The following is a 26,126-nucleotide window of genomic DNA, read 5'->3' on the forward strand; positions in this document are numbered from 1 at the left end:
CCTCCTGGGTTCAGGCAATTCTCCTGCCTCAGCCTCCTGAGTAGCTGGGATTACAGGCACGCGCCACCATGCCCAGCTAATTTTTTGTATTAGTAGAGACGGGGTTTCACCATGTTGACCAGAACGGTCTCGATCTCTTGACCTCGTGATCCACCCGTCTCGGCCTCCCAAAGTGCTGGGATTACAGGCTTGAGCCACCGCGCCTGGCCAAGGCCAAAACTTTTAAAGAAAAGTCTGAAAGAGAAGGAAACTTAATTCTTTTAATTGTCTGTTTGCTATATCAGTATGCATTGGAATGCATTACCTCGCAAAATCCTAACCACGACTCTGTGAGGTAGGTGGTGATAGTTTCAAAAAAAACTAAAGTTCAGAGAGGTTAAATAACTTCCTCCAGACACACAGCTTGTAACAGACGGAGCTGGGATTTAAATTCGCAGCTAATGAGGCCAAAACAATTCTTTTCTCAATAGTGTACACTGCTATATAATGAAGAACGGTATGCCAAGCCAGAAAATAAAACACTCATTCAAGCTCCCACAGTTAAAATAAGGTGATGACGGTTAAGAATGGGACAGAATAACTCTCTCAGGCATAAACATTATTTTGTATATGAAAGAAATAAAGATTATGGTTGGAAAAGGCATCAAAAACCAATGGGAAAGAGATGGATTATTCAATAAATTAGGTTGGCACAGCTCAAAGAAGTTTATTACATTATTATTATTTACTATTATTTTGGAGACAGAGTCTTGCTCTGTTGCCTAGCTTGACCTTGAATTCTTGGGCTCAAGCAATCCTCCTGCCTTCGCCTCCCAAGTAGCTGGGATTATAGGCACTCACCACCCACCATGCCCTGCCCAAAGCAATTTAAAAAGAAGTTTACATCTTTTCATTGTATGCTAAAATGAATCAAAAGCAAATTCAAGTTAAATATACAAATTCAAACTGAAAGATATTAATGTAAATATTTATCATACTGCTAGAGTAGGAAAGATTTTCTAAATTGGGATGCAATAGAAAAAATTACAAAAGGAATGTTGACTAGATCTGACTATATTTGTTTTTAGTAAAAAGTGATCAGCCAGGCACGGTGGCTCACACCTGTAATCCCAGCACTTTGGGAGACCGAGGTGGGCGGATCACGAGGTCAGGAGCTCAAGACCAGCCAGCCAACATGGTGAAACCCCATCTCTACTAAAAATACAAAAATTAGCTGGGTATGGTGGCATGTGCTTGTAATCCCAGCTACTCTGGAGGCTGAGGCAGGAGAATTGCTTGAACTGGGACCCGAGAGGTGGAGGTTGTGGTGAGCCAAGATTGTGCCACTGTACTCCAGCACTCCAGCCTGGGCTACAGAGCAAAACTCCATCTCAAAATAAATAAATAAATAAATAATAATAAAAAATAAAAAGTGATGTATGTCAAAAAAAAAAATAAGAAGGCAAATAATAGACTGGGGAAAATATTTTCAGTGAAATTGACAGACTGATATAATCCTAAATTAATGATAATGTTTTTAATATGTAACCAATGAACAAATAATATCAAGTAACTTAAAACTTTAACAAGTAAATGGAAAAAGGCCATAATTCACACACACACAAATACAGATATTTATGAGTGTGGTTTTTTTTTTTGTTTTTTCTTTTTACTTATTTTGCAATATTTGTAAATTCACAGGAAAGTACAAAGAAATGCAGAGGGAGTTCCCATGCACGCTTCATCCAGCCTTTCCCTACATTAACATCTCTATAAGCTTGTTTGTTAAAAAGGAAAAACTCTTCAGCCTAATGAAAACTAAAACAATTAGATTAGCACAAACATTTTCTAAATTATGGTATGCAGTGCCCTCAATATAGAAAAAACAGGTTTCCTTATTTGTTGGTGTGATTAGGTAATATATATTTTGCCTTAAATGTTATTAATAATTCTACTCCCAATAATTGATTTAAGAAATAACAAGATACAAGCAAAGACATATTTACAAACATACTAAACCATTTTCGCAAATCTGTAAATGTCCTTAATTTTATTATTACTCCATGACACAAATATGTAATAAAATATTTATCAATGAAAGTCCATTGTCTCAAATAATTTTGAATGGTCAGGGAAAATGTTCACAATATAATGTTTAGTGAATGAAGCAGACAATATGTAAGCTATGTATATCTCAGTTTTTCAAAATAAAATTTATACACAGATATTTTAATATGAAAATACCAGCAAGTTAATAGGGGCCACATCCACTTCCACATTCATATCCACTTCAGTGGGACTTGAAGTGATATTTTATTTACACTTTTTAATATTTTCTATTTTGAATACAAATTTTTCAGAATGCATTTTAATTTTGAAAAAAACTATCTTACAGTGTTGTTTGGGGGAACTTTATAAAATTGCATATATAGAGATATGAAAATAGCATGTTTACAATTATTTCAGAACAAAGCAAAACGACATGTATAAAAAAGATTAGAAGAAATGTGTTAAAATGCCTATAGTGGTTGTTATGGTGTGAACTATGAATGTTCCTTTTCCTCCTTTTTCTCTGTTTATTTGACTTAGGGGAGTCCAATCTTTTGGCTTCTCTAGGCCACATTGGAAGAAGAAGAATTGTTGTGAGCTACACATAAAATACACTAACACTAATGATAGCTGATGAGCCAGAAAAAAAAAGTCACAAAATATCTCATAATGTTTTAACAAAGTTTATGAATTTGTGTTGGGCCACATTCAAAGTCATCCTGGGCCATATGTGGCCTATGAGCTGTGGGTTGAACACACTTGATTTAACTTTCTGTAACATAAACAATAGATAACCGATCATGCATTACAAATGTGAAAGGAAATTATTTAATTGAACCTATTGGGTTAATATTTTAACAAATGAGGTCCTGAGTTGTTTAAGACACTGTGCTGGAGACTTGGGGCTGCAGCAGTGCTGGTGAGTTTTTAGTACATATAGGAAGACACCGCCAGAAAGGGCTGGGGGCTAGGACTATTATTTTCAGTGTTGGTCAGCCGAGAAATTCTTCTGACCCATCAGTCTACGAGGAGGAAGATACAGAGAGAGCAAGAGTGACTAGTAATAAATTAATGAGTAGAACAAGTAAATAAATCATGAGCATCTTTTGTGACAGGAGCACACAGAAGACACAGGACAATTCTATTGTTTGAGTGAGTGTTACAGAAGCTATTCCTTACGATGTTTTTAAACTCAATAGCTTTATGCCTGGCTCTTTTAAGGACAGAGACCTTTTCCTTAAAGTTAACAGCTGTGATACTTATAGATTCTACAGTGATCTCTGTTAGGGTAGAGAAGAGGCTTGCTTTACAGAGGCTGCATGGTATTAAAATGGGTAGGATTGTTAATACCTTGGGCAGATGCCTTATTTAGGGAAGGGATATTTATTTCAACAATTTATAGATACATATTTACAAATGGAAGCAACCAATTTGTAAAGGGATCACTGTATTTTATTAATTATGAAAATCTGCTGTGGCCCTCCTGTCATAGCATTTCCTCCCTATGAGACTGAGGGGTGTGTCCTGAATTCAGACAATTTCTGGGCAAGATATAATCTGCCTTTTCCCCAAATTATTCTGGATGATATGGAAGCAACTCCTTTGTCAGCCCAATAAAAAGTGTGAGTGGCTTTACTACTACCTGTCTACTCTGATTCAAAGAAATCAAATTAGCCTGTCCTGAATCTGTTCTTTTTCTTCAAGTGCCAACTTTGTGAAGCCCTCCCCAAACCAGATCTCCTTAATCAGAATCAATCTCTCCACTTTGCCAGCACTTTGTCTCTTCCGCAGTCCTGGTCTGATGCGTGTTGGATGCATTCTCTCACCACTCATTCAGGCCACAAAGCTTGCCTGGTTCACTGTGATATCCTGTCATGGCCAGCTCAGGACCATATATAAATCATTCACTCAGTTTGTTGAGTTGAATTGAATTGCCACTTCCAAACAGAATAGAAAACACACTACCCAATACTTTAAGTCCTCCCCAGAGGGAAAGTCCAGACCCAGTGGAGTGGAGAATGGAGGGTCATGCGAGGTTAGAAAATAATGATGTTCTGTTGTATTATTTGTACAGAGGATTATAAAGAGGACTGGGGACTTCCTTCCCTTGCACAGTCATTGTGGGTGGAAAGAGACAAAGAGAACTTATATCATTCATCGATGAATAATAAATAATCTGCCACCAGAGTGCTTCTGGACCAAAATGCACTGTGTTTTTGTCAAGGGACACCTCAAAAGCAGCATATTGTTCCCTCAGAGAGCATAGGGGCAGAAGAAAGCTATGTTGCTCTGAACCAGCCATGCAAGAACATGCATTCAGTGCAATGCAGAGGAAATTTAAGTATAAAGAAACATCCAGCAGTCTTAGCGAATAAGAGGATATGATTCAGAGAGCACTGGAATTTTTCCCCTTTTAAATGAAACAAAGAGTAACCTAGACAATTGTTTTTTTGCCTTGTGATTTGTTGCATGTGTATGAGATGTAATAGTGCCTGGAAGTGAGGTGACCATTTGCAGGAAGAACTTTCTGTTTTGCATGAGGCTTGCTTCTTAGTGTGGGAGCGGACCTCTGCTTCAAGTTGCTTATTTGCATGGGCCTGTGACCTCATATATTGTGCAACTAAATCATTTGTTTATTTTCTTTCTCTTGAGTGTGTTTCTAAATGTATGCATTTTTGGTTTTGTTCTTCACATAGGAAGACTCCAGAGATGAAAATCGAGCTCTGGTTCATCAGCTTTCTAATGAAAGTAGACTCTCCATCGCTGACTCCCTTTCCGAGTTTTTTGATGCTCAGGAAGTTCTGTTATCTCCAAGCTCTTCAGAAAATGAGGTTTGAGCACTGTTTTCAGTTAGGTGCCTCAAAAATCTCTCTTGTTGCTTTGCTGATTAATCTATTCAGTAAATAATCCATAATCAGAAACACCAAACTCAGTGACCCTTTTCAGTCATTATATTGAGAGTTCTCTCATAGCTCATACCCCAAAAGTACAAATGTACCCCAAAAGTACACTATATGTTCGAAGAAAAAGTAAAAGTAGAGAGCATTGGATTTTTGCTCATTTCTATAACTTGATTTTCTTAAATTTGTTAGACTTTTTTTTTTTTTTTTTGAAACAGAGTCTCACTCTGTTGCCCAGGCTGGATTACAGTAGTGTGATCTCAGCTCACTGCAACCTCTGCCTCCCAGGTTCAAGTGATTCTCCAGCCTCAGCCTCCCAAGTAGCTAGGACTACAGGCACACGCCACTGCGTCCGGTTTATTTTTGTATTTTTAGTAGAGACCAGGGTTTCACCATGTTGGCCAGGCTGGTCTCAAACTTCTGATCTCAGGTGATCCTCCTGCCTCGGCCTCCCAAAGTGCTGGGATTACAGGTATGAGCTACCATGCCCGGCCTCTTTTCTTTTTTTTTTCTTTTTTTTTTTTTTTTTTTTGAGAAAAAGTCTCGCTCTGTTGCCCAGGCTAGAGTCCAGTGGTGTGATTTCTGCTAACTGCAACTTCTGCCTCCCAGGTTCAAGCAATTCTTGCACCTCAGCCTCCCAAGTAGCTGGGGTTACAGGCGTGTACCCCCATGCCCAGCCAATTTTTGTATTTTTAGTAGAGACGAGTTTCCCCATGTTGGCCAGGCTGGTCTTGAACTCCTAGCCTCAAGTAATCCACCTGCCTCAGTCTCTCAAAGTGGTATACATCTCTTCAAGTACAGGTTAATAATTTTTACTTCTACCTACTTAATAATGTAATATATCTACTACAGAGAGGGAAATTAGCATCCTATACATTTTTTAGTCATGGGATTTGACCTATATTGATTTATAATATATAATTATTTTTATCATAATATGATTATTATAATATTGGTTTATAGCATTATTTGTCTTAAATTGATGCATAAAAATTACACTTTCCTGAATAGCAGTTATCATAGTTAACATTGCTTTGTGTCAGTATGTACTAATAATGTTATTTCTTAAATATAAACATAGTCATCTTGTTTATGTATTCCCATAGAAGATACTTTTTACACAAATAGCTCAAAGACAAATTGTAACTCCTTCTACTCAAACACTAATAAATTCTGAAAATGCAGTCTGAATTAATAAGAAGCTTTATAATAATAGTATTGAGCTTGCTTGCTGTTTTCCTTGTGAGAACAAATTCAGAGTGTATAAGAATTTTAAGAACAGATACTTGTTTTGAACACCTCCTTGGCAGATTGGTATATGGACCTTTATGAGAACAATGCCCAATAGTATTTGTAGTGTGGGTCTCAACATGTTTGATGATATGGAGTAAGAGTTTTGTGAAAATCTGACTCTTGTTTATTCTAACTCTAATAATGTTCTTTCTTCTTTCCCATAGATTTCTGATGATGACTCATACGTCAGTGACATAAGTGATAATCTTTCCTTAGATAATCTCAGTAATGATTTAGATAATGAGAGACAGACCTTGGGTAAGATTTACATTATCTAATCTCTGAAAAGTTTGGGTTTTCATAGAATACTAATAAGTTGTATAGTTGACTCTTGAACAATATGGGGGTTCAGGGCATTGACACCCCACACAGCTGAAAATCCATGTATAACTTTTGACTCCCCAAAGATTTAACTACGAATAGTCTATTAACATATTTTGTGTGTTATGTGTATTTGAGACTGTATTCTTACAATAAAGTAAGCCAGAGGAAAGAAAATGTTATTAAAAAAATCATTAGGAACAGAAAAGATACTTACTATTCATTAAAGGGATAATCATAAAGTCATCATCCTGGTCATCTTCATGTTGAGTAGGCTGAGGAGGAGGAAGAAGAAAAGGGGTTCGTCTTGCTGTCTCAAGGGTAGCAGGGGCAGAAGAAAACCTGCATACAAGTGGACTCGGGTAGTTCAAACCTGTGTTGTTGAAGGGTGGACTGTGTAGAGGACCTGCTACAAGCAAAGAGCTCTAGCAAGTACTATGTAAGACAGCTAAGAACTCTAGCAAGTACTGTATAAGAAAACTAAGACACGGACACCACCCCCAAAGATTTTATAATCTAGGAGAGGAGACAGCACCCACATGTAAAAGATGTGTTAATTCAAATAAATGTCTGCTTGTGCAAATTTTTATTTTTATAAAGTGAATGTATGCCAATTATACGAATATAAAAAATTTAACAGATATCTTTTTGTTTTGTTTTGTTTTTTGAGATGGAGTCTTGCTCTGTCGCCCAGGCTAGAGTGCAGTGCCACAGTCTCAGCTCACTGCAACCTCTGCCTCCCGGGTTAAAGCAATTTTCCTGCCTCAGCCTCTGGAATAGGAATAGCTGGGGAATACAGGCACGTACCACCACATCCAACTAATTTTTGTATTTTTTGTTGGAGACTGGATTTCACTATGTTGCCCAGGCTGGTCTCGAACTCCTGACCTCAAGTGGTCTACCCACCTTGGCCTCCCAAAGTGCTGGGGTTACAGGCATGAGCCACTGTGCTTGGCCCAGATATCCCTTTTACAGTCTAATGTTCTCTCTGCATACATGTTAGAATATGGCTTTTTGTCCTTAGATATCTAGGGGTTTTTATAATTTAGGAATGTGATAGGGCTGTGTAATAAAAGATATGATCCAAGTGGTCATTTAGCTTCAGATGCTTCAAAACAACACATTTGAAAGTAACAAATGGCTACTTCCTAGGACGGACCCCTCAGGGTATCTCCTAAGATGACCCTTTATTACTGGTTGATCCCAAAAAGGGAAATGATGGGCAGGAAAGATATTTCATAATGCTAGTTTGAACTGTGGAGTATCTGGGGTGTCTGGCTAGCCTCCAAAACAGCTCTGATTTAGGACTTCAGTAAGCAGATTGACCTGTCTAGGAAGGTGCCCTTAAAAAGAATCTGTCCACCTGGACAGTTCTCTGCATGGGTCCTTGTGGCATCAAACATTTATCAGTCTCGGTGTGCATTATGCCTTGGCGTCTCTAGGTTTGTCTGCACTGTGCATTGGATACTCGAACCACCACCTATTTTCATATCTATACAGAAGAAAGGGACCGTGTCACGCACCTTTTTGATATTTCAGTGTTTCTCAGCTCAATATTATGTGTGAACTGATGAATTGTTATCTGAATGCTAAAGAGCCACCTTTTGGGGGACCACACTATAGGGGAAGAAAGTGGTAATTTTACCATGCTCTGGAAGAGTATTCTTGCAGCATCACACCTGCTACAAATGAGATGTTCATAGTGGTCTGTATTTTGTTTGAAATGTTTCTGTGGTGATGAACCCCTTCATGGAAAAGTCTGAGAACCAGTGGGTTTGAAGAAGAAGGTCAAAAACACTGGAGAAAGTTTCTGTGCTGCTTATTTTTCTAGAAAAACGAGGCAAATTGAAAGAGAAAAGAAGAAACATCACTCCCTTGGCAAACAGCACACACACTAAAGTGGCGCACCCACTGTAGATGAGGAGGATTGACAAAGTGGAAGTCATCCATCTCTTTGAGACTATAGAGAGGGAGCCACAGGGAGCACAGACTGAATGGAGAGTTCAGAGGTGAAAGGTGAAGAGAGGGCATGGTACACAGTATAAGACCACAGCTGTGCTATGTTGACACCAGCCAGGAAAAGCTTAGAGGTTAGAGCTGGTTCTGTCTCACTCCATAGCCATGTTGCTAGAATGCCAACTAACATTGCCTTTCTGTGTGTGTGAAGACAGAGTCTTACTCTGTTGCCCAGGCTGAAGTGCAGTGGTGCGATCTCAGTTTACTGCAACCTCTGCCTCCCGGGTTCATGCCTCAACCTCCTGAGTAGCTAGGATTCAGGCATGCGCTACCATACCCAGCTAATTCTTTGTATTTTTACAGAAACAGAGTTTCACCATGTTGGCCAGGCTGATCTTGAACTCCTGGCCTCAAATAATCTGTTGCCTCAGCCTCCAAAATTGCTGGGATTATAGGCATGAGCCACCGTGCCTGGCCTACGTTGCCTTCCTTGAATAAGCCCTGGGCAAAACCCAACTTTCTTCTTTGTCAGTATTTGAATACTAGAAATGTGGGTCCTCCAGTTCTTTACACACATTCCCAGGGGTGGGGGGAGATTGTATTTCTAAGCATCAATACTCTACTGAAAAGATTGGATACAGAAGTAATGTTTATATTTTATGGCATTGTTTTGCCTATGTTAGGCAACAGGAGAGGACCAGGGTCTTGATACACTATTATTCTTTGATTTTATAGTAAACATGGGGTTTTTAGAGTGTTTCCTATTAATTTCTTCCCAGAAATGTTGCTGGGCACATATTAGGGCCTAACATGGATTAAGGGACCGGACTTCCTTGGCTAGCCCCAACTCTACTGCTCAGTGGTTGTGTGTTCTAGGACCAGATGCTTACCTTCTCTGTGCCTTATTTTCTTCATCTGTGAAATCAGGATAATAATACTGTTTACCACAAGTGATAGTTACAAAGGATAAGTGGGAATAATGCATGTAAAATGCTTAGAAGACTGCCTGTCACAGAGTAAAATGCAAGATATGTATTAGCTGTTAGTAGTGTTGGTGGTGATGATGGCGATGGAGTAGCACTCTTTCAAAACTTAGATCAGCGTAATTGAACATTTTTTGAGACTACATGGAAAGCTGTTTTCAAAAATGAGTGCAGGCAAGGCGCAGCGGCTCACACCTATAACTCCAACACTTTTGGAGGCTGAGGCAGAAGGATTGCTTTGGGTGAGGAGTTTGGGACTAGCCTGGGCAACACAGCAAGACTCTATCTCTAAAAAAAGATACAAAAACTAGCCAGGCGTGGTGTAGCACGTCTGTAGTATGAGCTACTCAGGAGACTGAGGTGGGAGGATTGTTTAGGCCCAGGAGTTCAAGGTTACAGTGAGCTATGATCACACCACTGCACTCCAGCCTGAGTGACCCTATTGAGAAAGACCCTATCTCAATAATTAATTAATTTTAAAACTGCCATTTGCAGCTATTTACCTATGTTGTATTTACCCATATTAAGCAACTAAAATAGGCTGGACATGGTAGCTCACACCTGTAATCCCAGGACTTTGAGAGGCTGAGGTGGGCTGATTGCTTGAGCTGAGGAGTTTGAGATCAGCCTTGGCAACATAGTAAAATGCCATCTCTACAAAAATACAAAAGAGTTAGCTAGGCATGGTGGTGTGCATCTGTGGTCACAGCTACTTGGGAGGCTGAGGCAGAAGGATTGCTTGAGCCATTGAGGCGGAGGTTGCAGTGAGCTGAGATTGTGCCACTGTACTCCAGCATGGGAAACAGACCAAGACTCTTGTCTCAAAAAAAAATTAAATTTAATTTTAAAAAATCAAAACAAATTCAAAAGTTAATTGGATGATTAGATTAATATGAGACTCACAGTGTGAGCCTGTTTTCTTATGTTTCTGTTCATCAGAGCAGCCTCTTTATTCAGTGATTGGCTTTATAATAAGTAAATGTTATATATATGTATGTTTAATGAATATATATCAATAAAGTATGTTGGTAAAATACAAGAGATTTCATTTGAAAACAGACACAATGCGGGATAGGAATTTCAGAGCATAAAATGAAGGAAAAGATTGATAGATTGACATACCTAAAATGTGTTTCATTCATCAAAATACTCCATGAACCAAATTTAAGGGTAAATGCCAAATGGGGATTAAACTGTAAAACAAATATAGAAACAAAAGAGTATGGTCTTAATACACACATAGGAAGGCAGACAATTCAGTAAAGTACTCATGAAAGCACTCCAAACTGCATAGGAAATGTTTAAAATGTAAGCTAAAACAAGGAGATTGTACTATCCACCTGACAATTTGACAGACATTAAAAATGAAAAATGACAAGCCCGAAGAGGCCTCAGGAGATGGATGCTCATATCTGTGGCTGATAAATGGGGAAGTTGGGACAGCCTTTTTGAAAAGCAGTCGATCATGTGAATCAAAAGTGTAACAACATTCATGGTTGTTGACATAGTAATCCCACTTCTCTGTAGCCTAAGAAAATAAAGATACAGGCAAAAAATAGTTTTACGGTCATTAAAAATGATTTTTTTTTTTTTTTTTTTTTTTTTTTTGAGGCGGAGTTTCGCTCTTGATACCCAGGCTGGAGTGCAATGGCGCGATCTCGGCTCACCGCAACCTCCGCCTCCTGGATTCAGGCAATTCTCCTGCCTCAGCCTCCTAAAAATGATTTTTAAAAAAACTCTTAGGTTCAGGGGTACATGCACAGGTTTGTTATACAGGTAAATTGCATGTCACAGTAGTTTACTGTACAGATTATTTCATCATCAAGGTAATAAGCATAGCACCCAAATAGGTAAGTTTTTGATCCTCATCCTCTGCCTACCTCCACATTGCAGTAGGCCCTGGTGTCTTTCATTCCCTTTTTATGTTCATGTGAACCCAATGTTTAGCACCCCTTTATAAGTGAGAACATGCACTGTGGTTTTCTCTTCCTATGTTAGTTTGCTGAGGATAAACGGCCTCCAGCTCCATCTATGTTGCTGCAAAGGATATGATCCTATTCTTTTTTATGCCTGCACAGTATTCCATGGTGTATATGTACCGCATTTTCTTGATCTAGTCTACTGTGGATAGGCATTTAAACTGATTCCATGTCTTTGCGATTGGGAATAGTACTGTGATGAACATACATGTGCATGTGTCTTTACAGTAGAACAAAATATATTCCTTTGGATCTATAGTCAATAATGGAATGGCTGAGTTGAATGGCAGCTCTGTTTTAAGATCTTTGAGAAATCACCAAACTGCTTTCCCCAATGGCTGAGCTAATTTACTTTCCCACCAACAGCATATAAGTGTTGCCTTTTTCTGCAACCTCACCAGCATGTTATTTTTTGACTTTTTAATAATTGCCATTTTGACTGGTATGAGATGATATCTCATTGTGGTTTTGATTTGTATTTCTCTAATAATTAGTGATATTGAGCAAAAACTGATGTTTTAGAAAAATTTTAAGTAACATGGAAAAACATTCTGTTAGCTGAACAAGCAGAATATAAAATATGCATACAGTATGAACAACCCAGACGGAGAAAACACAAAATGAAGATACCCTAATATATAAATGGCTGCTATTTTGGGGTGATGGAGCAATGAAATGACCATTATTTCCTTTATAATTTTCCTGTACTCAACACAATTGTTTTTACCAGAATTTAAAGTGATTTTTTTTAAGTTTATAAGTTGTTATAAACAAAAAGCAACTGTAGGCATAAAAATCCAATTTCCAGTTTTATTGTAAACGTGTATGAGCTACAAGGAACTAGGTTTTGAGAAACAACTCAAGGTCTTTCCTGTGAATAAAGTCGACGGGTTTAAGTGTGTGCAATTTTTGGTATTTAATTGCTCAGAATTCTTTTGCTGATTTTCTAACTTCCAGTCATACTCTGGACAACTGAGTTTAATAGTAACATAGAGTACTTGCTAGGTAAGGTTTTATTCATGGATTAAAAATAATAGAATAAAATGAAAAGCTTTATAGAGACAACCAGGCCTCTTTCCCTCTCAGGGCCTGCTCTTGAAAGTGGTGGAGAAGCAAAGTCCCAGAGAAGAACGTGCCTGCCAGCACCCTGCCCGGGCAGCAGTAACATCAGCCTGTGGAACATCCTGAGGAACAACATCGGGAAGGACCTGTCCAAGGTGGCTATGCCCGTGGAGCTGAACGAGCCTCTCAACACGCTGCAGAGGCTCTGCGAGGAGCTGGAGTACAGCGAGCTCCTGGACAAGGCTGCACAGATTCCCAGCCCCCTGGAAAGGATGGTGAGGACTCAGCCTTCCTGTGTCAGTGTCCAGCCTCTGTCCCTGAGCCACGAGGCCAGTCACGGGGCCCATCAGAGAGACAGCCCTGTTCCCTCCGGTTTCATTTTCATTGCTCCGTAGATAGGTTCATCCCTCAGAGCTGTCTGGCTTCCTCCGCCTGCCTGTTTCCAGTCACCTTGTCAGGATTTGGAGGCAGGGTTGGGTGCTTCTGTGGTACTCGGTGCCTGGGGTAGTTCTCTTCGGTGGGTTTGTTCTTCCTCTTTCTCCAGAAGCCTTCTGTCTGATTGTTCTGATGTGCCTGGCTGGAAAACATGTCTTTAGGGCTGTCTGCGTGTTTATTTTTACTACCCTGGCAGGACAGAATTTAATTTCTCGAGCTGTTTTTCTCATCCAGGGTATATTTCCCCTGAGAATGTTTTTGTTTGTTTCTGGAATTGTCCTATCAGCTCCTAGGTTTTTGGAAAATAGAGTTCACAAGAAGAGGTTTTCACTTCAGAAATATTCTTTTTTTCTTTCTCCCTCTTATTTTATAGAGTACTTAAAAAAATCTTAGAAAAACCCTCCTTCTCTTCTCTACTTGGCATCAACTCCAATCACAGTGTGCTGGCTTTTAAAAGGGCTTCCAAGTATTTCTCATCTTTCCCGTCTCATGGCTAGGGAGATTGGGAAGGGGCTACTCAAAGGGCAAGACTCTGGGCAGATCAGCCCTCTCTATGACTGTGACTGACTTTGTTCCTGAACATGGGGTGTCTGTACCTCTTTTTCTTCCTCATATTCAGTGACCTTAGAGCAGTAAGGTCATGGTCTCTATGGGATGCTGGGACATTAGTGTCCCCCAAATGCAGAGTCTCTCTCCTGGACACTTGCCAGTTAGCTACATTGGAATTGGAATGCCCCCTCGGCTTCACAGACCTAGCCTTGCTAACACCCCCCATTAATAGAGGATGCTATTCTTTTCTACATTTTAAGCATTCTACAGTTTTAGTGCTCATTAAAACATCATTACTTCCATGATTTGAAGATTAAGGGGAAATCTTAACTGTTGGCTGAGAGGGATATCCCATTGTCATTCTGCCCAGTCTCCAGGCCCTCCCCATCAAAGAGACTTTCTCTTTTTTTGAGTCAGGGTCTTTGTCACCCAGGCTGGAGTACAGTGGTGCAGTCCTACCCCACTGCAACCTCAAACTCCTAGGCTCAAGTAACCCTCCTGCCCTGGCCTTCCAAAGTGCTGAGATTACAGGCATGAGTCATTGTACCTGGCCCAAGAGACTTTCTTTCTTGTTACTGATAATCAGGGTAGGAGACAAAAACAAGCTGTATTTTTTACACTCTTCTTTGTTACTTTTCCCCAGATAATTTTTGCTGAATAAAAGGAAGGCAAAGCTTCTAGAAATAGCTTTTAAGGCAAGTGTTGGCAGAGCGCGGTGGCTCATACCTGTAATCCCAGCACTTTGGGAGGCCAAGACAGGTGGATCACGAGATCAAGAGATCGAGATCATCCTGGCCAACATGGTGAAACCCTGTCTCTACTAAAAATACAAAAATTAGCTGGGCATGGTGGCGCGCGCCTGTAGTCCCAGCTACTTGGAAGACTGAGGCAGGAGAATCACTGGAACCTGGGAGATGGGGGTTGCAGTGAGCCGAGATCACACCACTGCACACCAGCCTGGTGACAGATCAAGACTCTGTCTCAAAAAAGAAAAAAAAATAGCTTCTAAGGCAAGTGTTATAAAAGTCAGCTTTTGTGGATAGTTCTTATCTTTAAAGGAAATGATTGGCTTTGAGGATGAAAGTTTCTTAAAGATGTTTCTTGCTGTGGCAATTTAGAGACCCTTAGGATATTCAGCCGATTGATTGTGGTAATTGACCTTGAGCAGAGGTTTGAGGAGAGGCTTCTCATCCCCAGCATAACCACTAAGCAGGAGTGTTATCTCATGGGTTTTGTTTACTGTCCTGCAGGTCTACTTATGCCCCTGCCTGGACTTTCCCTCATGCCACCAACCCACAGGGAGAGTGCTTCCTTCTGCCTCTCCCTCGCTCTCTCTTCCCCACAGTATCATGAATGGCACTAGGTTCTTTCACTGGTTGTGTTATATTTTACATGGTGAAGGTGATTCAGGGTTAATTCAGTGTTCCATACACAGTGTGTCTGTACTGTTTCACAGGTCACCAACGTGGGGAAGCAGGGAGAGGAACAGACATGCCGGTTTCAAGAACACAGTCAGTCACAAGTAGGACTGACTTGAGTGTAGTTGATTTCTTCTTCTTCTTCTTCTTCTTCTTTTTTTTTTTTTGAGACAGGGTCTTGCTCTGTCACCCAGGCTGGAGTGCAGTGGTGCAATCACGGCTCACTGCAGCCTCGACCTCCTGGGCTCAATCAGTTCTCTCACTTCCCACTTCCCAAGTAGTTGAGACCACAAGCATGTGCTACCACACCCAGCTATGTTTTTTGTGGTTTTTTTTTTGTAGAGAAGAGGTTTCGCCATGTTGCCCTGGCTGGTCTTGAACTCCTGGGCTCAAGCAATCTGCCTGCCTTGGTCTCCCAAAGTGCTGGGATTACAGGCATGAGCCCCTGCACCCAGCCAAGTATAGCTGATTTTTATAAGCCATTCAGCTTCTCTAGAGAATTCTATAGCGTGAGGTGGTGAGGTGGGCCCTGTTACAGGCAACACCAAAAATTTAGCAGAAGGTTAAAAAGGAAGGCTATGTGATTAGTGAGCATTTATGAAGGGCACTCAGCTCATCCTCAGTGTAAGAAACTGCATAAAATGTGCTGGGAAGAAATCTTGAGATTGTTACTACCCAACATTAGAAAGGAAAATTTGCCATCACTGCTTAAGCTTAACTGTTTCACACACATGGAAAAAAAGACAAAGAAGGTAATGTGCGTGCCTCTTTGGTGCCCTGACGGTGAGCTGCTAAAGACGCCAAGACCTCACAGGGAGGGCTCCCAGAGAGTTTGCTCACTTTGTGTTCATATAAAGTTTTTCTTCCTTCCTCTATTTTTATTATTATTTTTTAATGTTTCATTTTTCTTCCCAGAAAAGCAGAACTTTAAAGTCACTGTATCCTGTGGCAGGTTTCCCAGGCTTAGGAAATGACTCACGGATTTTCTTTGGTCAGAATGAATGTTTTGGTTTCTATAATACGACATTTTGAATGGTTAAATTTATGATGTTTATTCCTGAGTTTTGGAGGGATTTTTTGATACTCCTTTTTAAATACTCTTTTCCCACTCCCCTTAAAGCCTTAGCACTGTATCAGGATCCTCAGATAATGTCAGGCTTAAAAGTACTAGACTCAGCTTAACAGTTTCCAAAAACGGTGTATTCCATTTTGGAAATGTCACCATCTTGATAGCATCTCCCAACTTTTAGGCATTAAGATAAATGGACAGCTTTAAAACATTGGGTTAATTTGTTTTGGGACCTAAACAAATGTTATTTAAACCTATAATTTTAAACCTATTTTTAATTAAACAAAGACAGATCTTTGGCTTTCTGAAAGAAAATCATAGAGGTTTTATTTTGTTTAGTTCTTTGTGGACAGTAAAGCTCTTGGTGACACAGAAATGACAAAGTTCTTTCCTTCTTGTACTTAGGTGTATGTGGCAGCCTTTGCCATATCAGCGTATGCGTCTAGCTACTACCGAGCTGGGAGCAAGCCATTTAATCCAGTTCTGGGAGAAACGTACGAATGTATTCGGGAGGACAAGGGCTTCCAGTTTTTTTCAGAACAGGTAGATGTACACCTTTTTTTGTTTGTTGGGAGGGGTTGTTTTTGTCTCCTATTAAATGTGCTTCTGAAATATTTATTTTCCACCTTTTACTAGCTTCAAAGCAACCGAGATAATTACAGTGCTTTTAAACATGAAGGGAAGGATCGATTTCCCTTCCACTGAAGCCAAGCCACCACCTAGGGGTTTAAAGGTACCAGTAATTCTGCACACTTGCTTGGCCACATGCATTGCCAGTGTCCTTTCTCTTTAAAATCGTTAGCAAAAGGAATTTTGAAGGGACAAACGTTGGCCCAAACTTCAATTTAGAGATTTAACACATGCTCCTTAACACACTGACATCATCATTCCAGAGCAAAATGCCCCCAGCAGAATGGATAGCACTAGATAAATGTGTTATTCTCAACTTTGATTTGAGAGGAATCATTCGTTCATGTATTTATTCATTCACATCAACACATTATTTCTAGAATGTATACCATGTGCCTGCCGCTGTTCCAGGTGCTAGGATACTGCAGTAGGGTGGGGGTGAGGGGTCCGGACAGGAGTCCCTGCCCTCATGTAATGGATGTGCAGCCCTGTAATCATGCAGCCTAAGGCTCCATCAGACTCTTGCCACAGAAGTAGCGTAGAGGCATACTCAGGCATCAGACAGCCTAGGTTCCATCCTATCTCAGTTCCACCTCTTACTCGCTTTATAACCTAGGACAAATCACAGAGCTTCTCTGTGCTTTAGTTTCCTCCTGAGAGTGGAGATGATGACAGTTGTATGTACCTCATATGGTTTTGTGATGATTCAGTGAGACACTGTCTGCAAAGCACTTGGAGCAGCATCTGAGACATGAAGAGACAGGTTATATGAGTGTTTGCTGTCGTTACTGCTGCATGCCAGCATAGCTTGTAATGGTGGGGTGTTGGGAACATCTGAAATACTTGTCAATAGGGAATTATTTACTTAAGATAGAATGTATACATATTGAAATTTAAAAAAAAACTTCTCTTACTAAAATATGCAGAAAGAAATTTTATTAAAATTATAACAAATTTAAAAAATAAAATAAACCCTTCTCCCACCTTGTTAAGGTAGCAATCAAACACATTCACTCTCTGTATATCCTTAAATGTCAGCCTAGGAACATTAAACATCATTGCTTCTATACGCTTCTCACCCCCTAGTTCTTAGAGAACTGAGGAGAAAGGGGGGTGGATTGCTAAAATACTCCTTTATCTTGCTGCTCTCTTTATCAATGGATTTGCACTACGGGGAAAGGAAGGGAAGCGTGGGTTGGCTGAGAAACTTATGATGATAGTGCTTATCTTCACTGTAAATGATAAGCAGTGTTCTCTGGAACCCAAAGGAAATTGAATATACAGTAACCCAAAGCACACTGTCAGTAGCTTGCCAGTTAGAAGCTAAAACAAGAAATTAAACACGGGTTGCTGCTGGGGAGGTAGGGGGTTAAATCAGTAGTTAAAGAGGATACGATAATCTGTCTGATTCAGAATTCATCCGGGTTATTTAAATACCGAACCTAAAATAGAATGAGAATAAATGAAAATATAATTTGGTTTCCATGGTATCATATGCACTCTTGTGAAAAAATAAAGGCCAAAAATAGCCCCAAACTACAGCAGACAATCGGGACAGGATGAATAGCTGTAAGGAAAGAATAGTAACGTGAGCTGTGTAAAGTTGAGCTTCAGTCCTCTGAGCCCTGGTGGGACGGGGCCAAATTTAAGGTCTGTTTGTGTATTTCCCATGGTGGCACAGGGGAGAAATCAGAGCTCCGGGGCACATATGCACAAAGACAGAAAGAGGGTTACATAACTTAGCATTTAGTTCCATGAAATAAGCAAGAAAGAGAACTGGTTATTGTTAGTAGTTTAGGACGCACTGGGTGTAGGATGTGCAGACCTGCCTGCTTCCAATCTTGACTCCACAGTTTGCTCCATGTGTGACCTTATTTAACCTCCTTCAACTTTCTGAGCCTCCCTTGCTTTTTTTAAAAAAATCTATAAATTAGGAATGATAATTTTTGACTAGTAGGTTTAGTAAGGCTTAAACAAAATAACATATTGATGGAAATATTCAGCAAATGGCTATTGCTCTTATTATTTAGTGGGAACTTCTACAGTGGCTTTTTGTTTGTTTTTTTGAGACAGAGTCTCACTCTGTCACCCAGGCTGGAGTGCAGTGGCATGATCTTGGCTTACTGTAATCTCTGCCTCCCAGATTCAAGTGATCCTCCCACCTCAGCCTCCTGAGGAGCTGGGACTAAAGACTTGTACCACCATACCCAGTAAGTTTTGTATTTTTAATAGAGATGAATGGGGTTTTACCACGTTGGCCAGGCTGGTCTCAAACTCCTGACCTCAGGTGATCCCCCAACCTTGGCCTCCCAAAGTGCTGGGATTACATGCCTGGCCTACAGTGAGCTACCATGCCTGGCCTACAATGCCTTTTAATATAAAATATTAAGAATAGTAAGTTTGGGAGGCCAAGGTGGGTGAATCACTTGAAGTCAAGAGTTCAAGACAAGCCTGACCAACATGGTAAAACCCCATCTCTACTAAGAATAGAAAAACTTAGCCAGGTGTGGTGTTGCGTGCCTGTAATCCCAGTGCTTATATACTCAGGAGGCTGAGGCAGGAGAATCACTTGAACCCAGGAGGCAGAGGCTGCAGTGAGCTGAGATCACACCACTGCACTCCAGGTAGGGCAACAGAACGAGACTCTGTTTCAAAAAAGAAGAAAAAGAATAGTAAGAGGAGTGTTGACAAGGCAGAGAGGAGCCTCAGGAATGACTTTGATGAGAGAAAACTGGAAAGGCATGTATCCATTATAATATATACTTTGTTATGTTCAAATAAGATATGCTATATCTCCTCTTCCAGAACAAGTGGTTTTAAGGGGACTTAAGGTTGCCGGTGAGTCTCTGACAGAAAATAACTATCAGGCAGCCAGGAGTTCTCACACCTGCCTTCACCATGGTCACACCACCAGTCCTGTCTGTAATTTAGCCTGATATGGCCACAGATAGTTGGTTATTTTAATATACCTATTAAATAAGAATGGATGAGTCTCTCAGGGATAGATTCACAATAACGAAGCTTACAAGAGACTGATGTATAAACTAGAATGCTAATATATGCATTGACTGTGAAAAATAGACGTACTATGGGGATCAGAAAGCATTGTCCATTGTGACTAGGTATGATTTTCTCATAGACAGATTACCTGGAAGCCAAATGAGAATCCTAAGTGAGTGTACAGTGTGAAGATGCAGCTGTGTGATTCAGTATGCCAAGCAGCCCTCTGCCCTAGGAGTGGGAGGGGTGTCAGGCCAGGGCCTTCCTTTCCCTGGCCAGCAGAAGTCTATCAATACAGTGCCCCTCTTTTGCCTCTCCCGACCTTATCTATTCTAATTTAACACATCTGAAGAGAGTGCCAGAGCATATTTTCTGTTCCTGCTGGTACCTGGTATGGCTTTTTCTGCTTCCAGCTCAGGAGACCGTCTACCTTGATGGAGACAGCATGACTCTGCCCTTGTCCATTATGTGTCGTTGATATACTTCAGCTCTCATGGCTTAGAGGTTTGTTTTCTGTGCCTCTCTACAGTGAGTACAGGTTTCTGAATGACTAATATAATGAACTGAGCAAGGACCCCGAAGTAATATTTTTGGGTGGAATTTTTTTTCTAAGGAGAATGTTGATAGAAATTATATCTCTAAGCTTAAGGACTTGGCAAGGAACAACTTGGCTTTTCTTGTGAGTTTTCTAGACAACAGTCTGATTTGGAAAGCGATGGCTGTCTCTGTCCACCAAGCCCCTTGATTTTGTTGCCTTGTGGATTTGTTGGGTATGTGGATGTTCGAGGTAGTGAGTGGCCAGGCAAGTGGAAGTCATTGCTGCTTGAGAGCTCGACTCCGTCGAAGCTTGCCTGTCTGTATTGTTTCTTGTCTAAAAACCCCCAAACCACAACATTGAAATGACTCATGTGGTCAGAAACCAGGGAAAGCATTTCTTGTTAAAAATTTTTCTTATTACAAGTATTAGGTTTGTGGAGTGCTCTGTGCATTCATGATCTTGCTTGATCTCCAAAACAAGCCCTCTGTGGAAGGTGAGGCAGGGATCAGTTCCGGGTGAGGAAACGGAGGCCTAGAGGAGCTGAGCTTCCCAGTGTCCCTCAGCAAATGCTAGAACCCAGCCCCTCTGTTTCCCTCCCTGCATCCTTTTTCCCTCACCCTTTGTGGGATCTCTTGTATGGACTCAGAGCTACTGGAGTCTGTGGTGGACGTGAAAGCAGCCCTTTGTGTATGCTGTTTGCCAGGCAAAATCTCTCCAGACTCACAGAGGACTTTGTTCTCAGCTTCCATGGTAGGCTGGGGTGTGGCCTTTGGAAAGAGGAACTATCAGGAGTGAATCATAGACATTCCTTACCTAGGTTCTGACCCTCTGGCTACTCCACCTTCTCAGAGGTTTCCTTTGTGCCGAAAAATCTGATTCAGCCTTGGCTTTCTAAATAAACCCACAAAAGGAGGAATTCAGAGAGAAAGGACCTCCCTTCTTTCCTTACTGGTCAGAGACTGAGTATCCTCTGGCAGGTGATTCCCTGCTTGCTGCTCCCTCCTGCTGCCTGGCAGAGCTAACACACTGGTTTTGAGCTGAATCAAGGGAATAGATGGATCAGAAAACTCATTTCGGTTGGCTACGTTCCTTTTTTCATACCTTTGGGAAAGGTTTGGTGTTGAAAGGATATGCAATTAAGCTATAGTCTAAAAGTAGCTTTTCCTAATTACATGAAACTTTAGTTGTCCAGATCATTGTTCAAGTCATTTTAATCGTTTACCCACCCCCCACGTACTCTTGAGGGTGTCAGAAAAGCTGAGTGCAGTTATTAAAAGTTACTAAAATGTAAGAGATTGAAATGAAGACATTTTCCTTTTCTCTGTAGGCTCAGCCCTTCTTCCTTTTCTGTTTGTTACTAGAGGACTCTGAGTACATACATTCTTAGACAGACTTATACATGCCACACCCATCACTTCCTCCTTGCACACTCATGTCACCTCTCTGAATAGTCCTTATATCTACTAGTAAGCAAAGTTATTTATTACTGATTAAATAAGTAAATAGCATCTTAAAGACACTATCAAAAGGTAAATTCAAGCCATTCAAATAAAACCAGCAGTAAATCAAATGTAAGACAACTAAACCATTGCTTTGGGGTTTTCTACAGTTCTGGCTCTGGAAACAGGAGACCAGTAGTGAGTCCTCCTGCAATAATCCCAGTCATTTCTAGGTCAAGTCAGCACTTAATGTGTTTTTGTTTTTTATTTTTTATTTTTTGCAAGAAGCCATGTGTTTATGAGATGATTCACTCTGAACATAGGAGAAGAGAAAATAATTGGCATCTGCATTCTCCCCAAAATCAGGCCAGATTTCTTGGCATCATCCTTACTAGCTCTTTTCTCTCATAATTCACATCCTCTCATTAGCAAATCCTGGGGTCTCCCTTCAGAAGCCTTCCTTCCACAGCTGGCCATTTTCACTCTCTCTCCCATTTGGTGCTGGTCACCTAGCTCAGGCCACTAAAATCAGTGATTGGGATTGTTGCAGCAGGACTCACTACTGGTCTCCTGTTAGCAGCGCCACTTAATTCCTCATCCAGGAGCCAGAGTGACTGCTTAAAACAGAAGCAGCAGCTGCTCTAAACCCTCCACCAACTTCCCAAGTCACTTGGAATAAAATCCACAGTCCTGGCCATGGCCCACAGAGCCCTCGAAAACCCCGCCCTCAGACACTTCTACTTTCCCCGTCCCCTCACTCATCTCTGCCACGCTGGCCTTGCTTCTCCTACTTCATACCAAGCATTTTCCAGCCATTGGCCTTTGCTATGTCCTCTGCGTGGGACGTGCTTCTCTCAGTTACCTGCATGGTTAACTTCGGAACTTCTCTCAGCCCCACAGGTTTCCATTATTAGAGTCCTGCCCCTATCACCCTGCCTGACTAGCACTCCTACCCACCATCCCCACATCCTCATGCCCTGCTTTTTTTCCTTAACACACATTGCTGCTGACAAATTATGTGCTTCTTATGTGTTATTTGTCTTACCCACTTCTATACTAAAATAGAAACTCCATCAGGGTAAGAATTTTTGTTTCTTCAGCTTATCATTTGACCCCTGGTGACTAGGAGAGTGCTTGACACATCAGAGGCAATCAGTAAGTGCTTGATGAGTGCCTGGAAAGAATGGCCACTTGGTCCCCTCTCTGGATGACTTCTTCACCAGGACCTGCCCTCTTTTCCACTATTGCCCTATGTTGCTGCAGGGAAGTCAGGACCTGGGAGGAGTAGATAGTTATGCCTTGGAGCAGTTGCAGGGTGGAACAGACGTATTTAAGGGCTACTTTTCTAAATCTGAAAAAAAAAAAAAAACTTACAAACTACACAAATACTGAAAATATATCCTTTCCCTATCTGCTTCTCCCTTGACCTCTTATATAAAGTGCATTCAAAGCATAAATTAAAAATGATTAGGTCAAGGTAAAGAAAGGCCTCAGATATATAAATGAATTGTAAATTACCAGAATTCTTAACTGCCAGGGGAACTGTATTGGGGCTTGTAGAAAGAAAGATAGATACATGTGTTATTATATAAATACTTGCATAATAAAAACCATGTGTACTAATTTTTAGAATGCTTGGGCATCCTTACTAATCAAGAATTGCTCTTCTTTGATGGGAGAGGAAGTGATAGGGAAGAATACAAAAAAAAAAGTCTAAATTGGGTTTATTCAACAGGTTAACATACAGCATCTCTTCCAGGGCTGGGTCAATTCAGACAAATGCATCTACTGCCCTTTTTGCCTGAGTTAAGATGTAAGAAGAATACAGACTCAACCAAAATCCTGCAATAATAAAGACAGGCTAGATTCTGCTCATTATTCACTACTTTAGCAGATTTTAGAAAGATTATCATCAATAAAGATTAAGTGATTATGAATTACCCCTTTCCATGGGCATTCAAGTTAATCAAAGCCTTAGTATAATATTTTCAAGTTGGCTAGCATCTGCCACCACCTCTGATGCTAAGATTCAAAGAAGACGTTAAGAGCAGATGTTAGAATTGGAGCATTCTGAAGCCAAGAGGGATCCTCACACCTCATTTTGCAAAGAAATATGCAAGACTCAGGTTGGAAAGGTCAAATTCAAAAGGTTTTTTTCTCTAAATGTCCATGAGAAGGGACCTTAATGATGTGTCCTGGCTTTGGGGAGGGACAAGAGCCCTGGATCTGGAAGAGGATGCCCTAGGTTTGGAGTGCTCCCTTTATCACTCATTAATGGTGTGGCACGGGGGAAGCTCTCTGCTAGACAGATCCCCTATTTCCCAATTTATAAAACAAGGCTAACGAAGATACAAGGCTGCTGCAAGAACTAAGTGAGAATACACTCATTAAAAAATCAAAATTTAGTCTCTGCCTAATCCACATCAGCATAGGATCCTGGACAGTTTGCATGTGTTACCATTTTTTAGTTGGCCGAGTCAGTGGAATCAGCCTTACTTTACAGTTGAGGTAACATAGGCTGAGAGGCTTAAAAAACTGTGAAGGTCATACAGCCAGCAGCTGATGTTGCAGTCAGGACTCAGGTCAATGGAACAACAAAAGCCTTTCCCTCGTTACCGGACGCTAGTGCAGCACATGGCAGATGCTCCAGAAATAGGAGGAAATGTACGAACAAACGAACAAATAAATAAATAAGCAAGCTATCCATGTCAGTCTCCCCAGAAAGCTTTGTAAAACTCTTAAAAGCAATGTGGATCAAATAAACCATTCCCAAAGTCCTATGTAAGCCATAAAGAAATAAGTAGTTACTGATATGTAAGGTTGAAACTTATTCAGAAAACATGTGTTGAACCCGTCTAACTGTTGTCTGCTAAATATTCATTCATTAGCACAATAGTTTAAAAAAAACAAGGTTGGGTTTTTATGAGATATGTGTATACAGTAGGGGTTTTTTAATAATTCATATGGATAGTATATCCCTGTTTTATGGGGTTTAAAATTATTACAAAAGAGGTGTATTGTTTTTATATACTGTGTTTGGCTTTAATGTTTACATTTGGCCACACCTGTAAAGATGCCAAATTCTTCATCAAAGCTGTAGTGCTCCTTTCCCATGTTGCTGCATTGTTTTTGTGGGAGGAATATAATCTACTTTATAATAATCCATTTAAAAATACGTCTACATTATGAGGAAGAGGAACATTTCATAACTCTCCTTCCACTCTATGGTGGGTAATGCCAGGTGGGGTGGAGAAGTGGGGAGTGGGAATTGCCTTGAGCTGATTTAAGGTTATTATTATTAATATTATTATTGATAGAGTCTCACTCTGTTGCCCAGGCTGGTCTTGAACTCCTGGACCCTGGGTTCAAGGGATCCTTCAATTTTGGCCTCCCAAGTAGCTGGGATTACAGGACTGTGTTGCTGCACCCTGGTTTTGTTTTATATGATCCCATGGTTTCAAAGCTAGCTCCATTGTTTTCACTGAGAGACAGCTAGTGAAGAAAAGGAGAAGAATGTAGGATTTTTTGCTATCAAGTATCTCCAAGTGGTAGGATTTTTTTTTTTTTTAAGACAACTGGATATGGTTGCTCACGCCTGTAATCCCAACACTTTGGGAGGCTGAGGTGGGAAGATCACTTGAGGCCAGGAGTTCAAGACCAGTCTGGGCAACATAGCAAGATCCCATCCCTACAAAAAGTGAAAAAATTAGCCAGGCATGGTACATACACCATTAGTACCAGCAACTTGAGAGGCTGAGACCGGAGGATCACTTGAGCCCTGGAGGCCGAGGCTGTAGTAGGCTGTGACTGTGCCACTGCACTCCAGCCTAGGTGGCAAAGGGAGACCCTGTCTCAAAAAAAAAAAAAAAAAAAAAAGAAAGAAAAAGAAAAAGAAAACGACAACATCAAAGGAAATCAGAGAGTTACATTATGGGATCAGGTTTCTAAGTTGGTGCTTGAGTGAAAATTGCCCTTGAAAATCTACAGGCACAGTGAAGGGCCCACGTTCTCAGGAGGCACACAGGAACTAAGACAAACCAACGAGCAGCAAATTTGAGTCTCCTGCTTTGTATTGCAGCTGGCGTTTATGTTCATTGAGTAATCTGAGAGACACCGACATGGTTTACTACATCTTTGTTGCTTTCTTTGGCCCACACTGGTATGGCTGTAATCCCATGAGGGTGTGGCGTGTGTGACTGCATCCTCCCATCCCTGCAGTCCTGCAGCTGGAGGTGGCCTGGCACACAGAAACAGTTTCAAACCATATTCCTCAGCCGAGGGTCCCAAGGAAGGTGAACAGCTATGGATTTGTCACCCACTGCCCTCCCTTCCTCCCACGTGTTTATCTCAAGCAAGGGCTCAGTATTCTGGGTTCTTGATAAGATGGGTTTGAAAACTGTGCAGTCGCTTAAAACATTCTTTTTTCTTTTCTTTTCTTTTCTTTTTTTTTTTTGGAAAGTTTGAAAACCAGTGAGGTAAACCAAAACTTCTGGGACTTAGCACTACCTCTTCCCCGATGATCGGTG

At 40.7% G+C, this 26,126-nt stretch overlaps 1 protein-coding gene across 8 annotated transcripts in view; it reads left to right on the forward strand.

Annotated features, from left to right (window-relative positions):
* Nucleotides 1-26,126, forward strand: part of OSBPL3 (oxysterol binding protein like 3) — a 194,066-nt gene that overhangs the window by 146,377 nt on the left and 21,563 nt on the right. For all 8 annotated transcript variants that reach the window (XM_064380535.1, XM_064380534.1, XM_064380533.1 and 5 more), the window contains 4 exons: nt 4,725-4,859; nt 6,386-6,479; nt 12,547-12,797; nt 16,399-16,536. In XM_064380535.1, the coding sequence (XP_064236605.1) occupies nt 4,725-4,859; nt 6,386-6,479; nt 12,547-12,797; nt 16,399-16,536 (618 nt within the window). The remainder of the gene's footprint in view (nt 1-4,724; nt 4,860-6,385; nt 6,480-12,546; nt 12,798-16,398; nt 16,537-26,126) is intronic.

The sequence above is a fragment of the Aotus nancymaae genome, unplaced genomic scaffold (assembly GCF_030222135.1).
Source record: "Aotus nancymaae isolate 86718 unplaced genomic scaffold, 86718_ANA_hifiasm-v0.15.2.pri h1tg000025l, whole genome shotgun sequence".
NCBI lineage: Eukaryota > Metazoa > Chordata > Mammalia > Primates > Aotidae > Aotus > Aotus nancymaae.